Source organism: Spodoptera frugiperda, chromosome 23 (genome assembly GCF_023101765.2).
Source record: "Spodoptera frugiperda isolate SF20-4 chromosome 23, AGI-APGP_CSIRO_Sfru_2.0, whole genome shotgun sequence".
Taxonomy (NCBI): Eukaryota; Metazoa; Arthropoda; class Insecta; order Lepidoptera; family Noctuidae; genus Spodoptera; species Spodoptera frugiperda.
Window position 1 is genome coordinate 10,722,876 of NC_064234.1, and position 24,448 is coordinate 10,747,323.

General features: G+C 34.7%; 1 protein-coding gene across 4 annotated transcripts in view; it reads right to left on the reverse strand.

Annotated features, from left to right (window-relative positions):
• Positions 1-24,448, reverse strand: part of LOC118267337 (cerebellar degeneration-related protein 2-like) — an 89,115-nt gene that overhangs the window by 5,839 nt on the left and 58,828 nt on the right. Inside the window, exon 1 of one of the 4 annotated variants that reach the window (XM_035581272.2) lies at positions 6,997-7,298. The exons of 2 other annotated variants lie outside the window; for them this stretch is intronic. In XM_035581272.2, coding sequence (XP_035437165.1) covers positions 6,997-7,111 — 115 coding nt within the window. In that variant the 5' untranslated portion in view covers positions 7,112-7,298. Of the gene's footprint in view, positions 1-4,000; positions 4,143-6,996; positions 7,299-24,448 lie in introns of those variants that run through there. One more of the 4 variants, XM_050703026.1, reaches the window with a different exon arrangement.

Here is a 24,448-nt window from a genome sequence, read left to right on the forward strand (position 1 = left end):
CGTTAGGACATCGGAATGTGCAAAGTGAAAGACATAAAGATTGGCGGAGAGTTGAACGGAGCTGTAGACCTATCACAACACCAGAGGCGGATTAAATCTAGTGAGCGCTCTAGGCAAGTACCTCATAGGCGCCTCTAAATTTTATTAGCGCCGCTGTCACTTAATGGGCAGTTCAGCCTCTAGGCACTTCTCTGGTTAGCTTTAAGGATGATACGGCTCTACACAACACCATCGCATTGCTAGCCAGATGACGCGGTGTCTGGCGTGCTATAATAGCTGTTACCAAGTATGGGACTAATTAAACATCTGTTATAAGCTACCCAGTTCCACGACGCTTGCCAATGTCAGTAGGCAGTGTTGTCAACGTAAACTGGAACAAAAGTCGCAACACTACGTCTCCATCGATCCGCCCGTGAAAGGTTTTTGCCGCGTAACCTTGCCCGCAAAGAACAAAACGCTAAAACATAAATTTCGTTCGAAATCCAGGTCAATGAGTACCTCTACCTATGTATGGAGCTCCGAACGCACGTAGATGAAAGTTGATGGACATATTGAGGAAACTGTGATTTATTAGAGATAAATGTCGGAGAAACATTCACTTGGACGGAGAGATAAATATTTTATAATTATGATCATAGCTTGATTCATTACTTATATTTAATTTACGAACGTTTAACTCCATAGCAGCAGCAGGAACTAATAAAATGCAAGAAACTTGAAGTGTTAAATGCGATAAGTCATTTAAAATTATCATTAGCGCTAAGAAATATTCTTCGCTCTAAATCGTATGAGTTATGCTTTGTTGAATGCTTGTTTCATGTTTCATGGTACGAGGGACACGCCAACAACACGTAGATTTTAATTGGAAGCATTCGGATGCAACACTAAATTTAAACCTGTATAATAAATACCCATCTAACATTTCACGGACGTTGCTTTTTTGTCTGCTTAATTTTTTTCAGTCAACCAGTTTCGATCTCTTGTTTTTCGTAGCAAACCGCAAGTTTACCAGTCAGCCTGACGTATGATATTGTAATGGTGGTGTTACAAAACTTGTTTGAGCCTCATGCCACACGCACGAGCTATTAAGGAGTAAGAAAAAACAGACGCACGTTAGTTATGCACCAATGAAATTCAAAAATTACGTATTCCACAGATATAACAACCGTATGCATATTACTGCGTAACGTATCTCTAAGATTGGATTATATCCAATTGAAAAGTACTTTTAAATTTTTAATTCGCGCCATGAAACCAGTATTTTTGGTTTGCGGTGTTTTTTTTTGCAATGACGCGGGCGGCGGTAGTTGCAAGTCAGCCAGTCAGCCACCTCTTACTGATGTAAGATATTTTTTACCTTGCAACATTGTTTTTAAACTGGCTTCTACGCGTTCGCTGGTCAGAGGCATGGAATTACGTCTATCGTTGTATACGAGTAGATAGCTACGTGTGTTTGACGGACGACTGGTATTACAAGTAATTGCTGTAACTGGCCGGCAAACGTGAGGAATCCAAGTACAAAAGTTGTACATAGATTTAAATTACCTACTAAGTACAAATTTCGTTAATTTCCGTGTTCACGTTTTATGTCTAAATTTTTAAAATGGAGATAATGCAGCCTATAAGCCTGTAGCAGACTAATAGCGCATTAAACCTATTATACCTAGTATTAGCTTTATTACCACGAATCTGAAAGGCGAATGCACTTTCCTTATAATTCAATCACCAAATCACTTAAATTCTATTACTTAGTAATTTCATTGCAGTCCGTATTATGGAAACAATACGGACTCTCTCTAAGCAATTGAGATTTTTTGCTAAGAATGTAATCTGCTATAACATAATGCGAAACTTTCTCGCACGATGATATTCAGATCAGCGGACCAGCGCAGTGATTTGATCATCAGATCTTTCGAAGAGAAAATTATGAGTACGTACGAAGAAACTGTTTTATAAACAGTGGAACAATAGGAGCTGAATGAACCGCCGGATATTTAAAGGGAACTTCAAAAGACGTTTGTTCTTTTATTCTCATGTTGTTGAAAAGAATGGAAGTATAGAGAGATGAGATTTTTGCTTTGCCAAAGCCTTCGAAAGATCTGAGAATATCTAAGGCTAAGGACTTCGTTAAAGCTATTGCTACAGGTATACGTGATATAACAGGATACTTGATTTATGGAGAATGAAAATCCATATTTAATTGCTTCACGGTCCCTACCATCATTACCATCGGCAGACCGGAGATTAATTTCCAGTAAATACAAATTACTGATTAGCATGCTAATACTCTATGAATAGTTGGGTACTTTAATAATATTACCATAATCAATTTAAACATCAGCCCAATAGGCATAACAAAATACCTAGTAATAGATTTAGATTTGCCTATTTCATGGCTTGAAGCCATAACCCCGTAGACGTTTAACGTTTCAATGCAAAATGATGACGGCACTATAATTTACCAAGTAAATGCTATAAAAACTGCTATTGTTCATCCGAAACGTATTGTCTTGGCGTTGTCGCATGCCTATCGAGCGAACTGTCACATTTATCAATATGGCGGATGGATGGCAGTGACTCACACAGGCACAATGGACGACCCTTGACTTATGACTTGAGCAACTACACGTTACGGATTTTTCGTTCTTTTATTTAGCTAAAGAGTTAAGAAATATTCGATTGAGAAAGATTATAAGAATATTTCATGGTTTCAGTGCAACTTATTTGTACTGTTATGCTAGCTTTGGGTACTTAGTTATTGTTTATCTTATTGAGAAACATCGATCAATTATTACGTTTTATTTATTTGTTTGTTTGAACTTAACGGACATTGTTTCGTGTAAATCTCAATAGGTACTTAGATTTATTGGATTCGTGCATTTCTTTTGAATTGACCTTTACGATACTACTCGTATTATTGGTATTAGGTACCTATTATAATTTATTACTACCTACCTAACTGGTGCAGTGCAGACATTTCTTTATATAAACTATAGTGCATGGTACTAGCCGGTATCCGTAACGAAATTATATCAAAGTTTGTTATAATAACAATGAGATAACCTTGGAAATATTCCATAATTTAGGTACCTACTTTCAATATCTACCGCAAGCAAATCATCAAATCTACATTTCTGACATTTTCCAACCAATTGTGGTTAACTGTTAATAACGATGTTATTTTTGGGACCAAACTACATACTTAAATACGTGTAAAGAAAACATTCTAAATTACCTTTTAATAGTTCATTAGCTAAGTAAGTATATACATTTAAAGGTCATTATTAGATGCAAAATAGACTTCTCCAAAAAATAGTAGATGCCCTCTCCGTGATAACACCCAGTCGTATAGGTTACTGACCGTCGTTCAAAGATTGGTTTCCCTATAAGACTATAGGAAGGTGATTGTCCATCATATCGAATTTGTTTCTCCGTAGTTAATCGCCTATAACTTTTATGTCGGTCACGGTAGATTTTATTTTATTAGGCATATCAATTTTTACCTTTAAAACCTGGCTCCCTAGACATATGACATTTAGACGCTAGTCGAATGAGCTAATCGAAAAGTCAATGTATGGAATTGACACTGACATTCGACAAATTACACACAGTAAAACGGCGTGAATAGAATTCGAGGGGTGAATAAATGTGGGGGAAATGTTTTAATATCTATTCACCCCGTTTTATGGTACATTGATTTTACAGAGTATGTGATGAAGCGAGTGCTGTATTTATATGGTGAAGATAGAAAGAAAGAGGATGACCAAAGATGGAAAGATTCTATGAATACCTTATGAAGAATGATATGAAAGAAAATGGAGTGTGTGATTAGAATGACATCTAATAGGGGAGAATGGAAAATAATAGATATTGTACGAGCCCCATATAGGTAAATACTTAGATAAGGACTGAAAGAAGACCTGTAAAACACAGGAATAGTATTGCATACATTCTTGTCTGTGCACATTAGTCACTGATATTTTACAAGGCACTTAAATACCTTTGTCCACAGGAAATTCATGGCCCTTCTTTTGCGTCAATTCAGAATGATTTAACACTGAAAATAAGGGAAAAATATAATTAATTATAGTAATGTTAGGTATGCTTTTACGTAAGTAATGAGTCATGTTGGCTGACTGACATGACATTCTAGCCACATTTTTTTTTATAATATATGAACGTCAATCGTCATTATGCCACAATGACCTGTCGTCTGGTCATGTTAACACGCAGAAACAATACCTACTTTAATGACATTCAATGAATGAAATGTTTGAATAACTGTTGCTGTTGTTATGTCAAGAATTCAAGTATTATGTCCAAATAATTTGGAACGTCCGTCGGATCAAATATTTAATTACCAATCTCCAATATTATTGTGACACTTATCTCAGTGAGCTTGACTGTACCACTTTCAAATCTATAAATAATGTCATTTAAAGTCGCATTAAAGTGCAAAATAAATATTTTGAGCTAGCTTAAACTTAATAACAATTTAATTTAATGACAATTTCGAAATGGTGCGAACTGACGGCTTCCTACAGAGACTGAGTAATTTTGATAATCTTGAACCATTAAAATTACGATTTCCAATTGATTATAGAAAATTGTCTTTTATAGAGGAGGCCTATAGCCTAGAAGAAGATTGACTTGGTTTCGAAAATAAGAATTTCTGACGAAAAGCCATTTCAAGCAAGTAGTAAAAGGTGCAATTTCAAACACATATCTTATATCTAATTGCATAAAAAACTAATTTGAGAGATGACTGTACAAATTAAGGAAAAACAAATGTTCGTTGCGCTTGCGTCGTACAGGTCGGTACGCTACATTCACCGCGATGCATGAGTAATTTGCTAGTAAATGTTACTAGTCACACGAAATTACGGAGTTACATGCATTTTAGACGAGACAATGAAAGGGTCATCTCTTGGGAAGAGAGTAAGAAAGCCTTCCTTGCTGTCATTATCGTTGGAATTTTCAAACCTGATCATCCTTTTCGTTTACTAAAAATTTTTTATAAATGGTAACGAACGAGTGACTTTTTTCGTTACACATAAGCTATTTCTGTGTACTTTGATTACCATGCGTCTTGCACGGATTAGAAGTAGCAACCTAACATACTCATAAATCATAATACTTCCTGTTACTGTGGATAAATTATTAATTAATTTGAATAATAAAGAATGAATATTAAGTCTATAATCAACTAAGTATTTTCAAACCAGTCATGCGACGTCGTCAAGAGCCAAGGAGCAAAGGTCCATGTTTTTCTTGCAGGCTGACTTACGTCAGTAACTTAAGAGGCGTTTAAGTTATGTACTTAGATGTTTGTAAAATTGAGCATTATGAAAATCGTGTTAAGATTGCTTATTGCAAGTTAGGAGAATCAAGAAAAAGAAAAAGACACGGAATGTTCTATGGCGCTATTGATTTCAATAATAAGTTACGACCAAAGTTTCCACTGTAAATAAAGTGAGATTAAACAGATAAGAGGTATAAAACCTCACCGTCATACTGAAATGTGATAGGTCCGAAAAGAAGCGTCTTTGCAGGAGATTCGTTTGCAGCCGGCAAAGACTAACTGCCATACTCAGAGACATTTAATGATTACTTAAACTATTCCTTAGTAACGATTTTGTTTCGAAAACAAATGCAGGCAGTAAAGACTGAAGAATGGCAAAGATGACACAATCTGAAGGAGGCTTAAATTCAGCAGTGGATGGACATAGGTAGATAAAGAAGAAGATGTGGTCCGTCAGCTGTTATTCTTTAGACTGAAACGATCATGGATTCGTGACAGCTACCTACTTGAATTACGATGTACGTAAGTAGATATTGATTGGCCACTGGAAACGACTAAAGGACCCTTTTTTTTTAAGAAACTAGCTTTAGTAGTCTATACTACTTAGACATTCAATGCTTAGTAGACATGCATTGCAGTCATCATGAATTGTCTCTAAAAATACGATGTCAACCAATGTATTGTTTTCTTCAGCACAATTAATTAAGACATTAACTTGAAACAATTATACAGAACTGGTTTATTTCAAGTTCCATTGTTTTTCATAGACAATCGTATTTATAGAATGTCGTGATTACCTAATTAACGTAATAATCTTAATAGTACTCACAAAACATAAATTGTAGAAAGAGTATGAGTAATGCGCAGTAACATTTTCAAAACAACTTGTAAGAATTTTAAAAATAAGTAGCGTATGCAACTTGGCAACAATTTTAATATTCAAGGAGACAATTTACATGCAAAGCTATGACGTTTTCCAGCCACATAAATCAGCTGCAGTACATAATTTTACCAATTTTTCACTTCTTATCGGACCTGATATCCTACGTTATATGTCAGGTGATAATTAAATCAATATCAGAGAGATAACAAACGCCTGACTACCTAGCCAAGTGCAAATTGTGCAATTGTTAAACTAAAATAAAACCAAAACCGTGTCAAAATAATTTGGATGATTGTTTCTCAGATGCAATAGCGTGACGGGCACGATACACTTGAGTACCGTTATTACTGAAGACGGCTAGACGAACGTATGCGAAGCTAAACGCATCAGTAATATCATGTAACCTCTCCATACACCGAAACAAATGATACAATCATGATTGCATTTTGTTTTGACCATTGTTCTGTAACGGCCTTTACGAATCACGACTCAGCCCATCAGCAAACACCAACAAATAAAAGTAACAATACACAACACGCAACACATCACAACTTTCCTGTTCAATGCTTGTGACCATAAATATCCTTTACAAAATAAACCATGACGTTAATCGACGAAGATAATCTAAATCTAACTAGAAAGGAGGACCTATAGAAAGCGGTACCGTAAACGTTAGCGTAACAGACGTTCAGACAATTCCATGCTTCAATTCTATTTAGTTTTGTTCTCTGCGTTGCGAATTGGCTGGTGAGCGCAACGTCTAGGGCGACGGCCACGGCGAGAACCGCTCACACAGCCTTGCGAAACTAACCTTCGGTTCCTTGCAGGCACTCCAGCTCGACTGTGTAGTCCCATAGGTCCAAGGAGTTCAGCCCGTTCAGCTCCCACGAGTTGAACGAGTCACATTGTTCCTGCTCCTCGCTCATCTTCCACTCACTTGTTAGAGGTCACTCACGAAGATTAAGTGTCGGCGCTAACGGCCATAATTTAACTAATTCATTGTAATGCTCGGTGTTGGTAGTGTTAAGAGACGCGGCCGGAGCGACGGCGCAGAACGGACTGAGGCGAGGCCGCTGTGCCGGCACTCGGCGACCGCAGCTCGCAGCACGGTGCAATTACCGCGCGCCATCGCCCGTCCGCCCCAATCACATTTCGATCTCATTTCTTTCGATTAGTCGTCCAGAAGAAGAAATTAACAAATGTTGTCGTACAACCGACGTAATTCATAATTGAACAAAAAGTTTGAACTAATCACCGGAGAAAGTGCTAGTACTGGCTGCGTGCTACTTGTGATCAATCAAGGAGGTATCGGTATGGAAATGTACCTGTACGAAGTGATGAGCTAGAAAGTGTTTGGTCTGTACACAATGCTTTCGCACACTTTACATTTCTTAACATCATTATAGATTACCATCTATTATGGCAGTAGCATGTTTGGTGCAATTACGCGGTAGTTGGGATGTGAATATTTTTGTGACGTTCTGTCTAGTTTTATATGTCTGTTATTGTCTGACACAGGAACTTGTGATCATTAAAATCCACTGTTCAAAATAGCTACTACAAAGGTTTGAAGCAGCAGGTGCAATACCCGCGAAGTCTGGCCGGCCCTCGGCTGATCGAATGCGTCCACCAGACCGGAACAACGCAGCGACTGTCATATCGAATAAATAGGACATTTCGTTACGCAATTGGTCATAATCCCACGACACCGATATCTTGTTACCATGTAATTTGTTATTCGGTTATAAATAAACACAAAACTATTCTGCATTAAGGTACAAGTATAAACACGATTTAGTCTATACAAAAAATGCATTGGAGTAAACTAACAAAGCGATTTCGTTTTGCTCTATTTATTGAGCCGTAGATCCGGGTTAATAATTCGCTAACTGGTTTATCTTCACAATCAGTTTATTTATTTCATATCTAACCGCTTCAGTGTTATCAGTGGAAACTAATTAAAGTTCGTTACCATGGTCTGTGTGTATCTTTTGATTGGTTTGTCCTCGAGCTAGGGTCATCAAATCGTTACGGGTCAGATAAAATTGTTCCTTCAAGCGATATTATTGTGAAGTCGAAAATAGAAAGTGTGTACAAAATACTGTAATTATTAGTTTTCGAATAGATAAACATAAGGTAAAATAACACGCCTTTTTTCGGTTATAATTGCGACTTTTCGCCAGCTATATTTTAGATCTTGGGAGGTTTTAATAATTTCAGTATACATATCTTTATTGAATTCATCGCATCGATCTCCTATTGAAATAAAAGATAAATATTTGGATTTATCATAACATGCATTGTTAGGATGTCTTGAGTCATGTCCCTAAGTTATGTTTACATTTCTATTGTGGAATGAGATAAACAAAGAGAAATCCTAGTTAATTGAAATAGGTTTATAATTACAAAAATGCCATTGATAGATTGCTCCGTGCATATTTCTTAAACCTATCTTTCTTTCTTGTGTCTAAGTTTATATCATGTTATGGCTCATTCTTACCAACTTTCTATCCACAGCTACTCCTACATTTCTTACATCTTTCACTAATCCTTCCTCTAGAATGATTCCATCAACTGATAAAAGTAGCATGAAAATCCGTTCAGCAGTTTTTGCGTTTATCGCGAACAGACCGGTTCTGACGACGGAATTTGCACTACGGCGACAATAAATATACACTATAAACAATCTTAGTTTCATCCTACTTCCTTGTCTTGTCTGTCTAAAATTACTCACAAAACAATGGTACATAGTAGATGGAAGATTTAAGTAGTATAACAATGTAATATAATTTAGCAGTTGCTATGTTAATTGGGAAGTAACATTTTAAGTCTTTGACCAGAATCTATTTCGTGGGAAATTGCACAAACGCAAGAATGGATGTGTGAATAAAATGGTTTCTGAATATGACGTTATTAGTGAATTGAGTTTAGCTCATTAATTGTTCTCTTCTTTTAAATGTTTTCAGTTAACACACATTCTGCCGTTGAGGCTGCCAATGAATGGACTTACGTCCTCTTACATATATTATCAGAGTCAAAGTTAAAATATTTTTGAAACGTCAATTCATCATGCAAGGTCTCTTTCTCACACTCTTTTGTAATATCATGGTAAGTATCCCATTTTCTATCGCGAGAGACACTCCGGCCATTGTAAGTGCGGGTTTGCGGACGGCAAGCAAGGGTAAAAAGAGCCATTGGATCATCGCAGATGCGGCCTAGTAAGGCTGATGTCCGACCCCGAGGTCCGGACTACCTAGCGGAGCTTGAGCTCAAAGAGCACGAGAAGGAACAAACAGGGTGGTTTTTAGTCAGTAAGAGCCTGATACTCTCTGTCGCTTCGCCCAAAGCAGGAGAAGTAATTGGATAATTTTCTGCCCCTTAGAAAAAAAACCTATTCCATTTTGTACATTAGTACAACTCAGTTTTATATTATGTGCAACTCGTCCCATATCTTCAGGGAATAAAATATCCTCAAAATATTGACCAACTTCAGTTGTTTGTCAGTGCATCACGCACGAATGTTCAGGTTCGTTGACACTGCAAGCCACGAGTAATTCATCTCAATTATCATTTGCTACCAGAAGTAAGTGTAATGACAGTCACGCTAGCTACTGGCATTAGGATTTACATCATCTACTCCGCCTTTGTATATGTTTGTAAGTCGAATTCTATGTTTGTTTTGTGTTCTGGCCTCCTTTTAATAAATACAGAGATATGTTACTTCATCATTAGTACTGATATTACGTTCACTTGTTTATTAATCGTCTATCTCATACACGATGCATGCAAATCTGTAACGTGTATTGAAAGTGGTAAAGTCTTTAATTGCTTTATCCCTATTATCTACATTGATTCCTTATAATTTAAGATCTTATAGTGTAAGGCACAGTAGGTTTTCTACTGTGAGAAGGTGTGTTTAAGATCGTCAATTTAAGTTAGAAAATAAATAGAAAATATAACTTTCATAAAAGTAAAAGAATATATAAGAGAGTGTATCTGATGATATTATTAATGGTCATGGGATGTCATCTCACTATATGTATGTTATTTATGCGAATGTAGATTGTTTATACATGTGTATAAAAAAATCTACATTCGCATAAATAACAATTTACACGATTCTCCCGTTAAGATCATTAGTCTTGTCTTTGTAGAAAACCTGTAAATCTTCAGAAAAATTTAAATTTCTTTGATAGACTTTATGGCTATGTATTAAAGCAGAAAGTCGATTAAACATTAACAGTTTTAATAGTAGCTTAGGTACTGTATTAAAATTTAAAATTTAGGTACTAGGTAAGTAAAGGCTGCTAGCATTTCGTGTTCTATTCGTGCGTATAAAATTGAATAGAACCTAGTTTCTGGTGAGATGAACACTATGCGCTAGTTAATTCTCGTACAGAAATTAATTTTAGTTTAAAATATTTTAGCAGATTATGGACTTTTTATTTCATTTATAGTGTTCTATTTATATCTCATACCGCCGCACTCAGAGTCATTTAATGAACACTTAATCCACTCCTTAGCAATTGTCTTCAACCAAAATTGTTAGTAAGGAATAGTTTAAGTAACCATTAAATGACTCAGAGTACGGCAGATAGCCCATTTGTGTAATACAGAGGCAAATGGTTATAATGTTCCAATCATTCATGGTCACGTAAATTTTGTATTAATTGCAAAATTATATAACTTCATTGATTTATCAGAGTTGTAAGTTATTTAAAGGGGCCATTTCAATAGCTATAGATCTACTTTAATGATAAAAATGAAAATGATAATAATTTGCTAGAGGTAGATGTAAACAACCAACCTGTAAGTGGCCACTGCTGACCAAACGCTTCTTCTCACATGGAAAAGGTTTAAAAATTAATCAGCACGCTTGCTCAATGCGGTAGATATGCCAACAAAAAATATTATTCTACTAATAGTACTATTTATCGCATTGTAACTAATGTAATGTAAACTCTTGAGTTAATAATAATGTTTTACTTAAAATATAATAGTGGAAGACCAAGATGGTAATCAACCCTTAAAATTTATATCTATACAGAAACTCGTCACGGAACAGTAATTAAAATTAATTTATTTTATTTTAATGGATGCCTTTCTATGCTGAAGTTGCGTGCAATCAGCCATATTAGATGGAGCAGATAAGTACCTGATTAGGTTATTTATGTGGATATTGAACCACGATTAATTACAGCCCGTTATATTAAAATAGGAAACTTATTCATCACTTATAATCCAATAATTCTTAGTCACCAAAAATTTATAAACACAAATCTGATAAAAAAGAATCAAAGGTTAAAGAAAACGTGATTGAATATATATTTTGGTACCTACTTTTTGTGACATTTCCGATGAATAATGTCATTATTATTTTATTTTTCTTTTTTAAACGTCTATCTGCGTCTAGCCAAGCAAGAGTACAAATTGATTCGCGATGCTAATTCACGGTAAAGTGAAAAATTTTAAGTTTTTAGGTTACTCGAACTTGTGCCACAAAAGTGTGTTAGATAATTGTCACTATGGTACATAGTATCTTGTTACTAACCGCCTTACTCAGAGTCATTTAATGGTTACTTAACCCCGTCCTTGGCAATTGTTTTCGGAATAAATTAAAAATTTAAAAAACCCCCGACATAAAAACTTAATTTCCCTTTAAAAAGTAAAAAATAATAAAAGAAACTTAATCTTAAAGTACCTAAGAATGTACTAATAATGCAAAAAAAAAATACGTCACGTTGGGGGACCGCTTCTAATTATTCCTTACTTATCTACGTAAGTATCACATGCTTGGTGTTAACATTAAAGTAAATTGATGTTTAAGTACGGTACTTAACTATAACACAGAAAATAGAAATATAGCGGCGCGGGCGGCGGTGTGCAGTCCGTATTCATGCGGTCCCCCAACGAGACGTATTTTTTTTTTAGCATTATTAGTACATTCTTAGGTACTTTAAGATTAAGTTTCTTTTATTATTTTTTACTTTTTAAAGGGCAATTAAGTTTTTATGTCGGGGGTTTTTTAAATTTTTAATTTAATTTTTATTTTATACTTTTTATGTAATAAGTTAGGCTTAGTACCTATATTATATATACTTACTATAATTTCGATTCTTGTTAAGGTAAAGATTACATCTAAGGTCCAGCTCGTTCGCTTTTATTTATTTTTTTGACTTATTAATTACTAGTTTTTGTTTCTATAAGTAGGCTAAAGATTACATTGATGCAAGATTTTTTGTTTATAATAAAACGTTAAATTAAAATTTTTATATTTTTGTTATTAATTTTTTATTTAATTTTTTATTTTTGTTAATACGAAAAAATAATATCTTTCAATATCTTCTTTTAGTGCGGTTTAATTTGAGACCCCATCCCAGTATATTTGCAGACCTTCGGCTAATCTCCCCACTTTCACCGGTAACTTTAAAACGGCTCAACCGATTTTCATGAAACATGTCTAAGAACACTCGCACATAAGTCCCCTTTAATACGAAAAAACTAAATTGAAATCACTGCATCCGTTCGGGAGTTATGATGCCACAGACAGACAGACAGACACGTCAAACTTATAACACCCCTCTTTTTGCGTCGGGGGTTAACAAAATCGTTACTAAGGAATCGTTTAAGTAATCATTAAATGTCTCTGAGTACGGTGGTAAGTGTAATTTAAGCCTTTACTTGTCCGGAGCTGCGGACTGCTTAGCGAGTTTCCAGGGTTCCGGCTAGAAAAGCAGGAGTAAGAAGGGGATGGTTTTTAGTCAGTAACAGTCTGACTCTCCCTCTCGCCTCGCCTCGCTTCTGCTAAGGCGAGGCGAGAGAACCGGGAAACCTAAATTCATTTAAATGCCATTCTTCAGAATTTCAGACATTGAAATAAAAAGTAAGAAACATGTTTTTGTTTTCGTATATTTTTCATCTATTATCAACAACACAGACTGTAGATTTGCATATACAAGGTTAACCAAAGGAGGCATAACAAGACAATAGAAAATTAAAATTAGGTAGTCCGAGCGCATTGCGTTTGCGCAGCCACACAGCGGTGTTAGTTACAAGTTACAAATCTCAGTCTCATCAGTCAGTCAGTAGCCGAATGTTACATAAATATTGTTACAAAATATTTTGCTTAACGCACGTATCAGTGCAGTGGGAACTATAATCAGTGGGTACATTGTGAAATTAGTACAATTGCCCAGTTTCATAGTTGTGACAAAAATATTTGTTTTTTTTTTTTACATAAACTTGATTTTTTAACTTTGTTTTACCGAATTGTTTATTGGTATTAAGTGGTTTTGTGGCTACCTGGGATACTTGTTTTGAAATGATCGATGGGTCAGGAAAACACAATGACGTGAGAGTTTTAAAAAATCGGATAGAAATAAATCACAGTCATAGTGGCATACAATAAAATTAAGTAAGTCCATTTCATTACTTAAAAACTCTGATTTCCATCTAAAAACATAGCTTAGCGAGGTCCGTTTCCACCAGTGCTTTGCTATGTCCACCAATGAATAAGATTAGACGGAAGCCAATCGCATTCATAGCATATATCTGGTGCAAAAGCATCCTTACTAACCTTCAGGGGATAGTAAAATTACCTAATTATACATCACAATTGTTAAATCCTACCTGTAAAAAATCATAATCGTAATCGTCGCGATAACATTACCATCATAACACGAGAAAAATAAACACAAACATTTAGTTAATTACTAAATATATTCACTTGGTCAGCAAAAAGCTTTATATGATTTATCATCTCGAATGAAATTCAATTCCTTTTCATTTTTAACACATGATTAAATTTTAGCTAAGTTTTTTACTATATGCACACGTGGAGTTTTTGTCAATCAGTTCCGTGTTTTTCTTATTCAGACATCTCGTTACAAAATAAAACATTTGCAATGTCATTAAACCTTCAGTGTTTCAGAATAGGAGTAAAACTATGTTTCCACTGATACTAAGCTATGTAGCGGTGCGAGTAAGATGTGGTATGATGAAATGGAAGATGCGCAGCTCGAGTATACGATGTATCGATAGTAGGAAAACCATCCATAGCACATATCCGTCGCACGCATTTGTAGCACGCATCGATAGCACGCATTTGCAAGTACAAGTGAAAGACTACATTGTTTTTATCTAAAACTAAATATGTACTCTAAACATTTGCCCGCTATGTCATTATAAGTAATTTAGTTTTCAGATAATTAGAATTCCTATTATCTACAGGCTGTTCCTTTTCTGAGATTTATTCATCTTTACAACACGAAATCCTTGAATAGAAAGAGGAAAACATTTAAATAACAGAAATAAGAAGTAATCATAAAGAAGGTCATTTACTAACAATAGTACAGAAGTTCTAATGTGCCGCATTAATTTATTATTGTGACACACACAATTTGAAAGTTTTAATGAACATTTTAGGCAATAAGTAAAACTTAGTCTTTTGTTAGCGCCTAAAAAAGAGACAACGTTCCAACAATAGAATTTGAATAATGACCTTAGAGTTTCATACCTTGTTTGGATGTTCTATAATAGACCTTACGTTCTAGATCATAGAATCTGTTTGCCCTATTTCTATATCTATACCTACTAATATTATAAAGAGGAATAATTTTGGTAGCACTGATAAGGATGATTAGGAAAATACTTTCGCTGTATTCGCTGTGTAATATAGGCTTCTGTTATACTATCTATACTATATTATATGCGAAAGTTTGTGAGTTTGTGTGTATGTTTGTTACACAAACACAACAAAACGGCTGAAGAGATCGAGATGAAATTTGGAACAGGGGTAGATTATGGTCTGGAATAACACATGGGAATGCGGGCGAATCCGCTGGCAGAAACTAGTAATAATATACTTCCTAAACAAGGTTGTTTAGGTAGTACCGATAGCATTCTTGATCCTTGTAGCTTGTTGCTGTATGTACAGCAACAGGCAACCTGTATTGAATCTTGCGTATTCAATACAGGCAAATGTTACAGATGAAAACTTCAGAATAAATATTTAATAGCAATCTGTAGCACAGAGAAAGTGTTCCAGTCTGGATAAGAAACAGGAAGGGCACGCTCGCCACAAATGTCAGCTCATCGTTCCCATGGCTGCGCCAGCGCATGCCGCAATCTGTTGAAAGTAGAATCAATTTGTTTTAGAAAGTAGATTGTTCGCCTCGCCTTTTGCGAATGCTTTGCGAATTATTTTTAAACTTTTGATGTAACGAAATGAAGGTTCTAGCCTTCTAGCTCTGAAACTGTTTCCTTATTAGAGAGAAACTATTGCCTTCAAACAATATGAGCAATTCTAACTGTAAATACTCATACTTACATTTTTTTAAAAGGGGAAAATCATCCAATGTCATCTGTATTGTGAGGCGAGCGGGAATGTCAGACTCTTATTGACTAAAAACTAACCCCGTTCCTATTTCTGTTTCGAACCGTGACCCACAAGGTTGTCCGCAGCCTCTGACATGTTTACTTATACTAAGTTACTTTCTGGTTCTTATAGAAACATTCAAGCTCAACTTATGCTAATTATTTAATTGATTGCCACCATTACGACCATGACCATGAGAGTTTATTTCTTCCGAATGATTTATCTTTTAATTGGTTGTGTTTCCGACTTTTGATTAGATATGATCTTAAAACCTTGTGAGTAATCAGGTTTGAGATCAGATCCATTAATAGTGGTTAAAAATGTGTTTTTTACATAATAGTTTCTTCGACTATGTGATAAAAATGAATGTGATATGATTACCTCTCATAAATAGTCAGACATTTTAGTAAGAATGTTACTACCTGAATATTTATAGACGAAAGAATTCCTAAGTAGACACCTAGAATAGACGCAATAAAAAAACAATAAACGCAACTTGCGTTGCGACCTTGGAATATTTACCAACGTCAGTTAAACAGTTTTTTTTTAATAAAAAGTGAATAGTAAAAGAGTTAGGAGCGATAGTAGGATGGAATTTTACGGTATGCACGCACAGAACTACGTAACAACAACTTGTGACGAAACTGACGGGCGACAGAACGCAACGCGTCGGTAGTTGGCACATTGGCACAGAGTGACTCATGCAGTCACTTACAAAACTTTTATTGGTATACTTTTTGTTTTAAATCGACTTTTATTATTGAGACTGGTTTTTGGGATTAGCGGTTAGCAACTGGTAAGTTGAATGTCTCAGGTGCGAGTTTTAATGACAAGTTGGATTTTTGGGTTGCGAAAATTTTTGTTGTGTTGCGGAGCCAGAGAAAATAAGTCAAAGTTCAAAGATGTTGTTTCTACAAAAGGGTTCGTTCCGCCTTCTAAAGTTAAATTGCGAACCTGCATTTTTTAAGTTGGTTAATAATATACTTTAAATCTTCTCAGTCTGTAAAAATACTATGCTGAAAACGGCATGAAAATCGATTCAGCCAAATGCAAAATGATCGCGCACAAACATACATACATGCAGGTCAAACTGAGAACCAATTTTTTCCGTCGGTTAAAAACCAAATAATTGTTTGTATAAATACCCAAATCCTACATCAGTGCAAAATAGCCTTACCAAAAACAGACTGATATCGACCACCCACATGTAAAACCTTCATGATTATTAAATTAATTTTATTCCTTCCAAGAATCTATAACATGTGAAGCATATCAATACTTAGGTATACTCCTCTTCTACTGAAGAGGAGATTCTTTTGTACTCAAAAGAATCTCAAACAACATCTCTGGATCAAAAGAATACATTACCTCTACCCATGAATAGATTCTTCTTTGATTTGATCTCAATGCCTCAGTGATCCCAGTCTCAAGTGGGTGGATCCGAATGGCTGACCCAATTAATTTCTGATCAATCAAACGGGATTGAGAGATGTGAAGAGATACGAATGCTCGAGTTCTTTCTTGTGTAGATTGAGTGTTACTTAAGGTAGGTACGTTGTCGAGGGCTTAAGTATCCGTATGGGATGATCTACTAAAAGGTTCTTGGTTGAGTATTTTGCTTTTGATGTTTTGTTGCAGGGTATGTAAGATCAATCAATATAGTATTAAAGAGATGTATATCTTAAGATAATAGTGTGTTTCTTTAGATAATAAGTGTGTTCAACTTTATTTACTCATTTCCAATCTAAATAATAATAATATTCATTTATTTCTCTCATTATCACTTGTGTATAATGTACAGCATACAATTAGATACAACAAACTTGAGACTGGTGTCTATTGTAAGTGAAACCTGTACTACAGATCACCAGGATCATCAGTTCAAATTTCAGCTTTATCTACTATCATTTCGAAGCTAAATGTTACTTAGATGCCGTGGTGGAATAATGAAACGTCCAAATATTAATGGCTGTATTATATAACTCATAACATGTATATAGACTTATGTATTCAATCCATTTCTAAGATATCATTAAAACTTGGCAAGCCTTCAAAAACCTTTTATCTTTCGTACTTCCGAAGGCTATATAACTTCAACTCTCTTAAGCTCGTAAGGACCTTGAACAGTGACCCAATTATATTCCAATCAATCATTGTTCCTATCTTCTGGCAAGTTTCCAAAGGCATGGAGCTGCCTTCAAAGCTGTTCAAGCGCTCTACTACATTATTCAAAGACCTTATGAATATAACAGAACAAAGGAAGCATGGAGTCGTGTTACATTTATCTAATAATCTTCTTGCACATGTCGGCTTATCGGTGACATTGTTACATACTAATTTACATTATGTACAAATCAAAATTGTTATGCTATTTATTTATGTACTGAGTTTAATATGTAGATATGTATCGTGTGAACATTTGTAGTAATACTTACATCATCGTAGACTATCTTGTATGTTAAATGGGTAGTCATTGCGACTGTCAAGTATGTGATTTAGATTTGAGTATCATAACAAATGGCCTTGGTGATTGAGCGCTAGTTTAACTGCTGAGCATGAGGATTATACTCTTAGGTCGAGTATGGCTATAGCATTACTGAGAGTTCCCGTTTCGATTTGTCCTTAAAATTGAGCATTCTCAAAATATTTTAGATTTTTGCTAAAAGTTCTAAACGGAAAATAATATTGATGAAACATTTTTTTTCAACCATGACCGTCCTGCTACAAAGTAAAATGTCTCCCTCCTACTACTATATTCTGGAGCTGCGGACTACCTAGCAGGCTTACTGGGGCTCCTGCTCGAAAAACAGGAATAAGAACGGGGTGGTTATTAGTCAGCAAGACTCTGATACTCCCTTTAGCGTCGCACAAGGCAGGAGAAGTCATTGGATGATTTTCTCCCCTCATAAAAATCTCTACCTATCCCTTGGAAGAATTAACAAGCACGATGAAGTAGCAGATTTGTATCGCGACTATTCCAGTAGGTACCTAATTGCATCATGATCATGTTACGAGTTAATAAATGTTTGTTTACTCTCACACATATGTATGAGAATATGAGGTCATCTATGTGATCACGTGGAATACAATTTGTTAGTGATGTTACTTACGTATTAGGGACTGTAGTTTGTTATTTTAGCTAGTAGGTGATGAAAGACATTGTAATGAAGAACTGGCTAGCAGATTGAGTTTGCATGAATGTTAAGGAATATACATACGTATCTTTAATAACCGACTTAAAAAAAAGGATTGTGCGCGATTGTGTCACGTTTGGCTGAACCGATTTTGAAGCGGTTTTCATCATAGTATTTTCCAGACTTAGGAGACGGTTTTGGGTATATTACCCGACTTAAAAAATGGAGGTTTACAAATTAACTATTGAAGGAGCCTGTTTTTATAAAAGTTTTTTTTTAAATGTTGCTCTCAACGAGGATTTTCTCCTGTATTGTGTCATTCAAACAAATAATATAATTAGAGATTCAGACCCGGAATAACAATTTCTGTATCATATCAAAATTAACAATAAATTACTGAAAATGAGATAATCATTCGGTATTTTTAGATTAGGTACTATTATAACAATTTATTTTTGATTGAGGATAAATTCATCAACCAATTCTCTAGTGATGTTGCCTCATAAACTATAATTACAGCTACAGCAATGAGGTTTTATACACGTTGTACGTTTATTGGCATACTATTTATATGTCCCTACAGACAGTTGTTTTATCGCTTAATTGTTTCATCCTTGGCCTAACACTAACTACTAGAGCCATACTCATACACAGTACACAAATAAAATCTGCACGTCATAGAAAAGTACCAGTTCATTACTTAGTATGCAAGATTTGTCTTGATTTGACTACCATATCATAAATTATGACTAGCTTTGCGCCTGCGGCTTCGGTCGTGTTTTGTAGTTAATCGAAAAATCTAGGAATATGAGGATTAAAAAGTACTTAGGTACTGCTGTATTCAGAGACTCTGAAAATTAGGATTACTAATGGTAAAAAAAAAAAACCCTTGTAGAGACTGCAATTAGCGGTAACGATTATAACTCAGGTTTTCGGTATCGAACACACAAGAAAAACTACAAAAAATCTCGATATTGCAAAAACAGTCCGGTAATCTTGAAATCTTTTTGGTGGAAATAAACATAAAAAGTGATTCCTCTTTATAATAATATTAGTATGTACACTACACCAGATACCAAGGTGCAACAATAAATAAATCTTGTTGTACCGAAGTCCTAAGTACATAAGTCTACATAGATACCTAACAGGATTACATAGAGGACGGAGACACTTATATAAAGTGTTTGTAAATAAACTAAAACAATATATAGTCTTTTTCTATTTATACATATGTGCAGATTTTTAATCTTTTTAATCCTTTGAAGGTTAATGAATTTATTTGAAAGATCTTTCGAGAATAGCAACTTTATTACGTTTTGTTAACGAATCAATAAATAAAATAGATTAATTTTATCTTAACTGATGAAATAATAAATTTTACTACTATTATACTATTATAACAATTTATTTTTGATTGAGGATAAATTCATCAACCAATTCTCTAGTGATGTTGCCTCATAAACTATAATTACAGCTACAGCAATGAGGTTTTATACACGTTGTACGTTTATTGGCATACTATTTATATGTCCCTACAGACAGTTGTTTTATCGCTTAATTGTTTCATCCTTGGCCTAACACTAACTACTAGAGCCATACTCATACACAGTACACAAATAAAATCTGCACGTCATAGAAAAGTACCAGTTCATTACTTAGTATGCAAGATTTGTCTTGATTTGACTACCATATCATAAATTATGACTAGCTTTGCGCCTGCGGCTTCGGTCGTGTTTTGTAGTTAATCGAAAAATCTAGGAATATGAGGATTAAAAAGTACTTAGGTACTGCTGTATTCAGAGACTCTGAAAATTAGGATTACTAATGGTAAAAAAATAAAAACCCTTGTAGAGACTGCAATTAGCGGTAACGATTATAACTCAGGTTTTCGGTATCGAACACACAAGAAAAACTACAAAAAATCTCGATATTGCAAAAACAGTCCGGTAATCTTGAAATCTTTTTGGTGGAAATAAACATAAAAAGTGATTCCTCTTTATAATAATATTAGTATGTACACTACACCAGATACCAAGGTGCAACAATAAATAAATCTTGTTGTACCGAAGTCCTAAGTACATAAGTCTACATAGATACCTAACAGGATTACATAGAGGACGGAGACACTTATATAAAGTGTTTGTAAATAAACTAAAACAATATATAGTCTTTTTCTATTTATACATATGTGCAGATTTTTAATCTTTTTAATCCTTTGAAGGTTAATGAATTTATTTGAAAGATCTTTCGAGAATAGCAACTTTATTACGTTTTGTTAACGAATCAATAAATAAAATAGATTAATTTTATCTTAACTGATGAAATAATAAATTTTAAATGAAATATAAATTACGTAAGCTGATAATATGAAGTGGCGATTAAGATTTTTAGATAAAATGAACATTTGGAAACTAATGTTCATTTAATGGGAAATTAAGATAAAATTAAGTTGAATATTCTCATGTATTTGTTGAATAATAGAATAGAATAGCGGTAACATTTCTGATGAAGCTTTGATTAGGGTTCGGCTCAGGACCCGGTTATTGTTTTTTAATTATATTTTGTCGTTGGAACCTTTTTCAGACAATAACAGCCTCAACAAAAAAAGGAATAAACAAAGATAATACCATTATTTTGTGATGTTATGACCAAGAGACAAAATGTTGCAAGCATTTACATTCTCATGCATGGATTTTAAGTATGATTTATTCTTATATCACCAAAACTACCACCCATATTCTGGCATACATTCCTGGCTAAAAGCCCAGCCCTATCCCTTGCATCCTTATTAGCTAACTAGGACAGTATGCGTGTGAAGAGGAATTAACGTTCATTAAATAGAATACAACGGTCGATGACAGCTGCAACATTATACGTGGATCTCCATGTAGGAGTAACGTGCACTTTATTAGTAGTAGGAGGGAAGAAAATGTTTAATTGGTCGTGATATGAAGATGCAGTGCACAAGACATTGTACATAGGTATATCTTATTGGGAAGATTATAAACAACGCCCAGTAGAGACGGCAGTGTGAAATACATTTGTCATTAATATTTTTTTTTCCTGATACGTATATCTTTTCATTGATATATTTATTTATCTATTGTTACTAAGGGGGACCTAGGAATTGTGTTTAATAAAAATCTATTAGGTATCTACACATTAGCTTGTAGATAAATAACATTAAATTAATTTAGTTAAGTAGAAATTCCACAAGACCTAATATGAGGGACTCCTTTATTTAATTACACATTTGGGAAGCAGCATTCTATGATAAACCTATCCCATTTTAATAAATGATATCCAACCTATTTGCAAAGCGAGGAGATGATTGTGTAGAGAAGGCCCATACCTACACCAGCAAAGTTGTTCAATGATAATTATATCATTCACAAATTGTTACGTAAAATTAAACTATTAGGAGTAACTTAATGAAGGGCTTCTAAGTACGTAGTTAAGGTAAGAACTACACAATATCGGTTCACTTGTCACGCAGCTGTCTTTATGAAGATAAATCTTGGACCCAAGTTAAAGGAACTAATAAGTGGCACTTTGTGTTATCTGAACTGTCAACTGTCCATGATAAGGTGGCACTTACATGAGTTATGTAATAATCGGATACATTTCTGGATAGCTTGTCAAGTTACGTGTTATTTTTAAACGTTAATTGACGGTTTATCGATGTATTGGAAGTGTTTTTCTTTCTAAGCGTTGTTGTATAAATGTGATGGATTGGAGGCAAAAAAGTATGTAATCTTATTTGTCGTGATCTATAGCTTTTGTCTACCCCAAGGGACAGAGGAGTTCGCCCAAGGCGAGAAAAGTCATTGGATGATTTTCGCCCCTCAAAAAAAAAGGGACAGAGGAGTGAGTACCTAAATGTATAAAATATTGGTTTGTTAACTGTGAACCTAGAACAGTTAGATATCTGTAACCGTAGATTATGTAATACTGAGATATTTCAGAGGAAATAAATCGTAACTGTACTTTATGATTCCCACCTTTGTCTGATTTCTTTTGTAACAAAAGAAATTGTAATTGAACTGTAAATTGTAACATTTGGTACATGAGTACTAAAGACCCGGCACACTTCGTATCGCCTCACTCATTTTTTTTAACCTTTTAGACCTTCCCCAATATTAGCCAAATCGGTCCAGCCGTTCTCCAGTTTTAGCGAGACTAATTATAGATTTTATATATTGCTTATTACATCTCGAGATATTCAATTATTGGGGATATTGTCATGTCTCGCACGAAGATAATCTTCATACCAGTCCGCTAGTCTTATGCTTAGCTCATATTAGGTGTTGTGGTATTTCTATTTAACTAAATTAATTTAATGTTCTTTATCTACAAGTCAATGTATTATTAATACAATTTCTAAGCCCCCACTTAGTAACAATAGATAAACAATATACTTAATGAAAAGAGATAGATACGTATCAGGAATAAAATAGTGGTTGCTTATAAAAAAAAATGTATTTTGACCTTTCGTAGATATAAAGTTTAAAGAGATAAGTATATTTTTCGCTTATCTTAATTGTAACATGATACTGGTGGGTTACAATTCGTTAAAATTAATATGTTTAACTCATAAGTTAATTATTGTAGACAGTTATAGTTAGTGATAGTATACACATACAAGTATGTTTTGTCTCCGTAAGTGTTATCTTTTATAATTAACAACTATGTATGTTGTGTACTTTAGTTTACTTATCAATCTAGAAGAGACGTGTTATTTACCGTAGGACTCGTATGTAATAGGTATAAATGAGGTGATTGGCGCTTTAATCTATCTGTATGTATTTACACTCTATAGATGTCTAAGCACCTTTTTTTAAGGGGGGGAAATCATCCTATGCCTTCTCCTGCCTTGGGCGAGGCGAGAGGCAGCGTCACAATTTTACTGACTAAAAACCACCCCGTTCCTACTCCTGCTTTTCGAGCCGGAGCCCCGGTAAACCCGTTAGGTAGTCCGCACTTATGTCAAAACAGCTAGCATACTAAAAAATATAAACAAAAGCATATTCGGTAATCTGGTTGACATTCATACGTCTGCAACGCCATTTATCGATGTCTCGATTAATTTTATCTTTTGTTAAGAATTCTTATCATTTAATTTGCATGTTTATCTGCAATTATCGCAGCTTGTGGTATTATGGAAAAGTTTATCTGCATACATTTACTTTTGTTCTCAGGAGTGGCTTATGTTATCTTAGTTAATCGTTAATATGGACTTTGAGATGATTAATTCAAATCTAAATTCCGGTTTGTACTAAGAAACTGCAACTACAGCTCACTAAAAAAAGGATAAATATAACTTTGATATGCATATTTACCTTTATACAAAGGTGTCGGTCCCCTTTTCCAGGTATAGTTTTGCTGCAGTTTTTGTTTACAAAGTTCTCATTAAACATATGCAGTTGGAAATTGTAGCAGGTGCACGAGAACAGATGTGCTTTCCGTGAGGTTGACTACATACCTAATTACGTAAAAACTAAAAATTGCCTGACGCAGCGTATCCGTGTACGAAAACAGACTGATGATAATGGGTACACTATCATATGTAGGTATACTTCTGGCTGCTCCAAAGAAGAAAACGTGTGTTACCAGATCGTAATCCCAGAATTATACAATACTAGCTTCTGCCAGCGGCTTTATCCGCATTCCCGTGGGATAAAAAGTTTCCTATTACCTAGCTAGCTCATACCCTCTCTGTATACCAAATTTTATCAAAATCCGTTTAGTAGTTT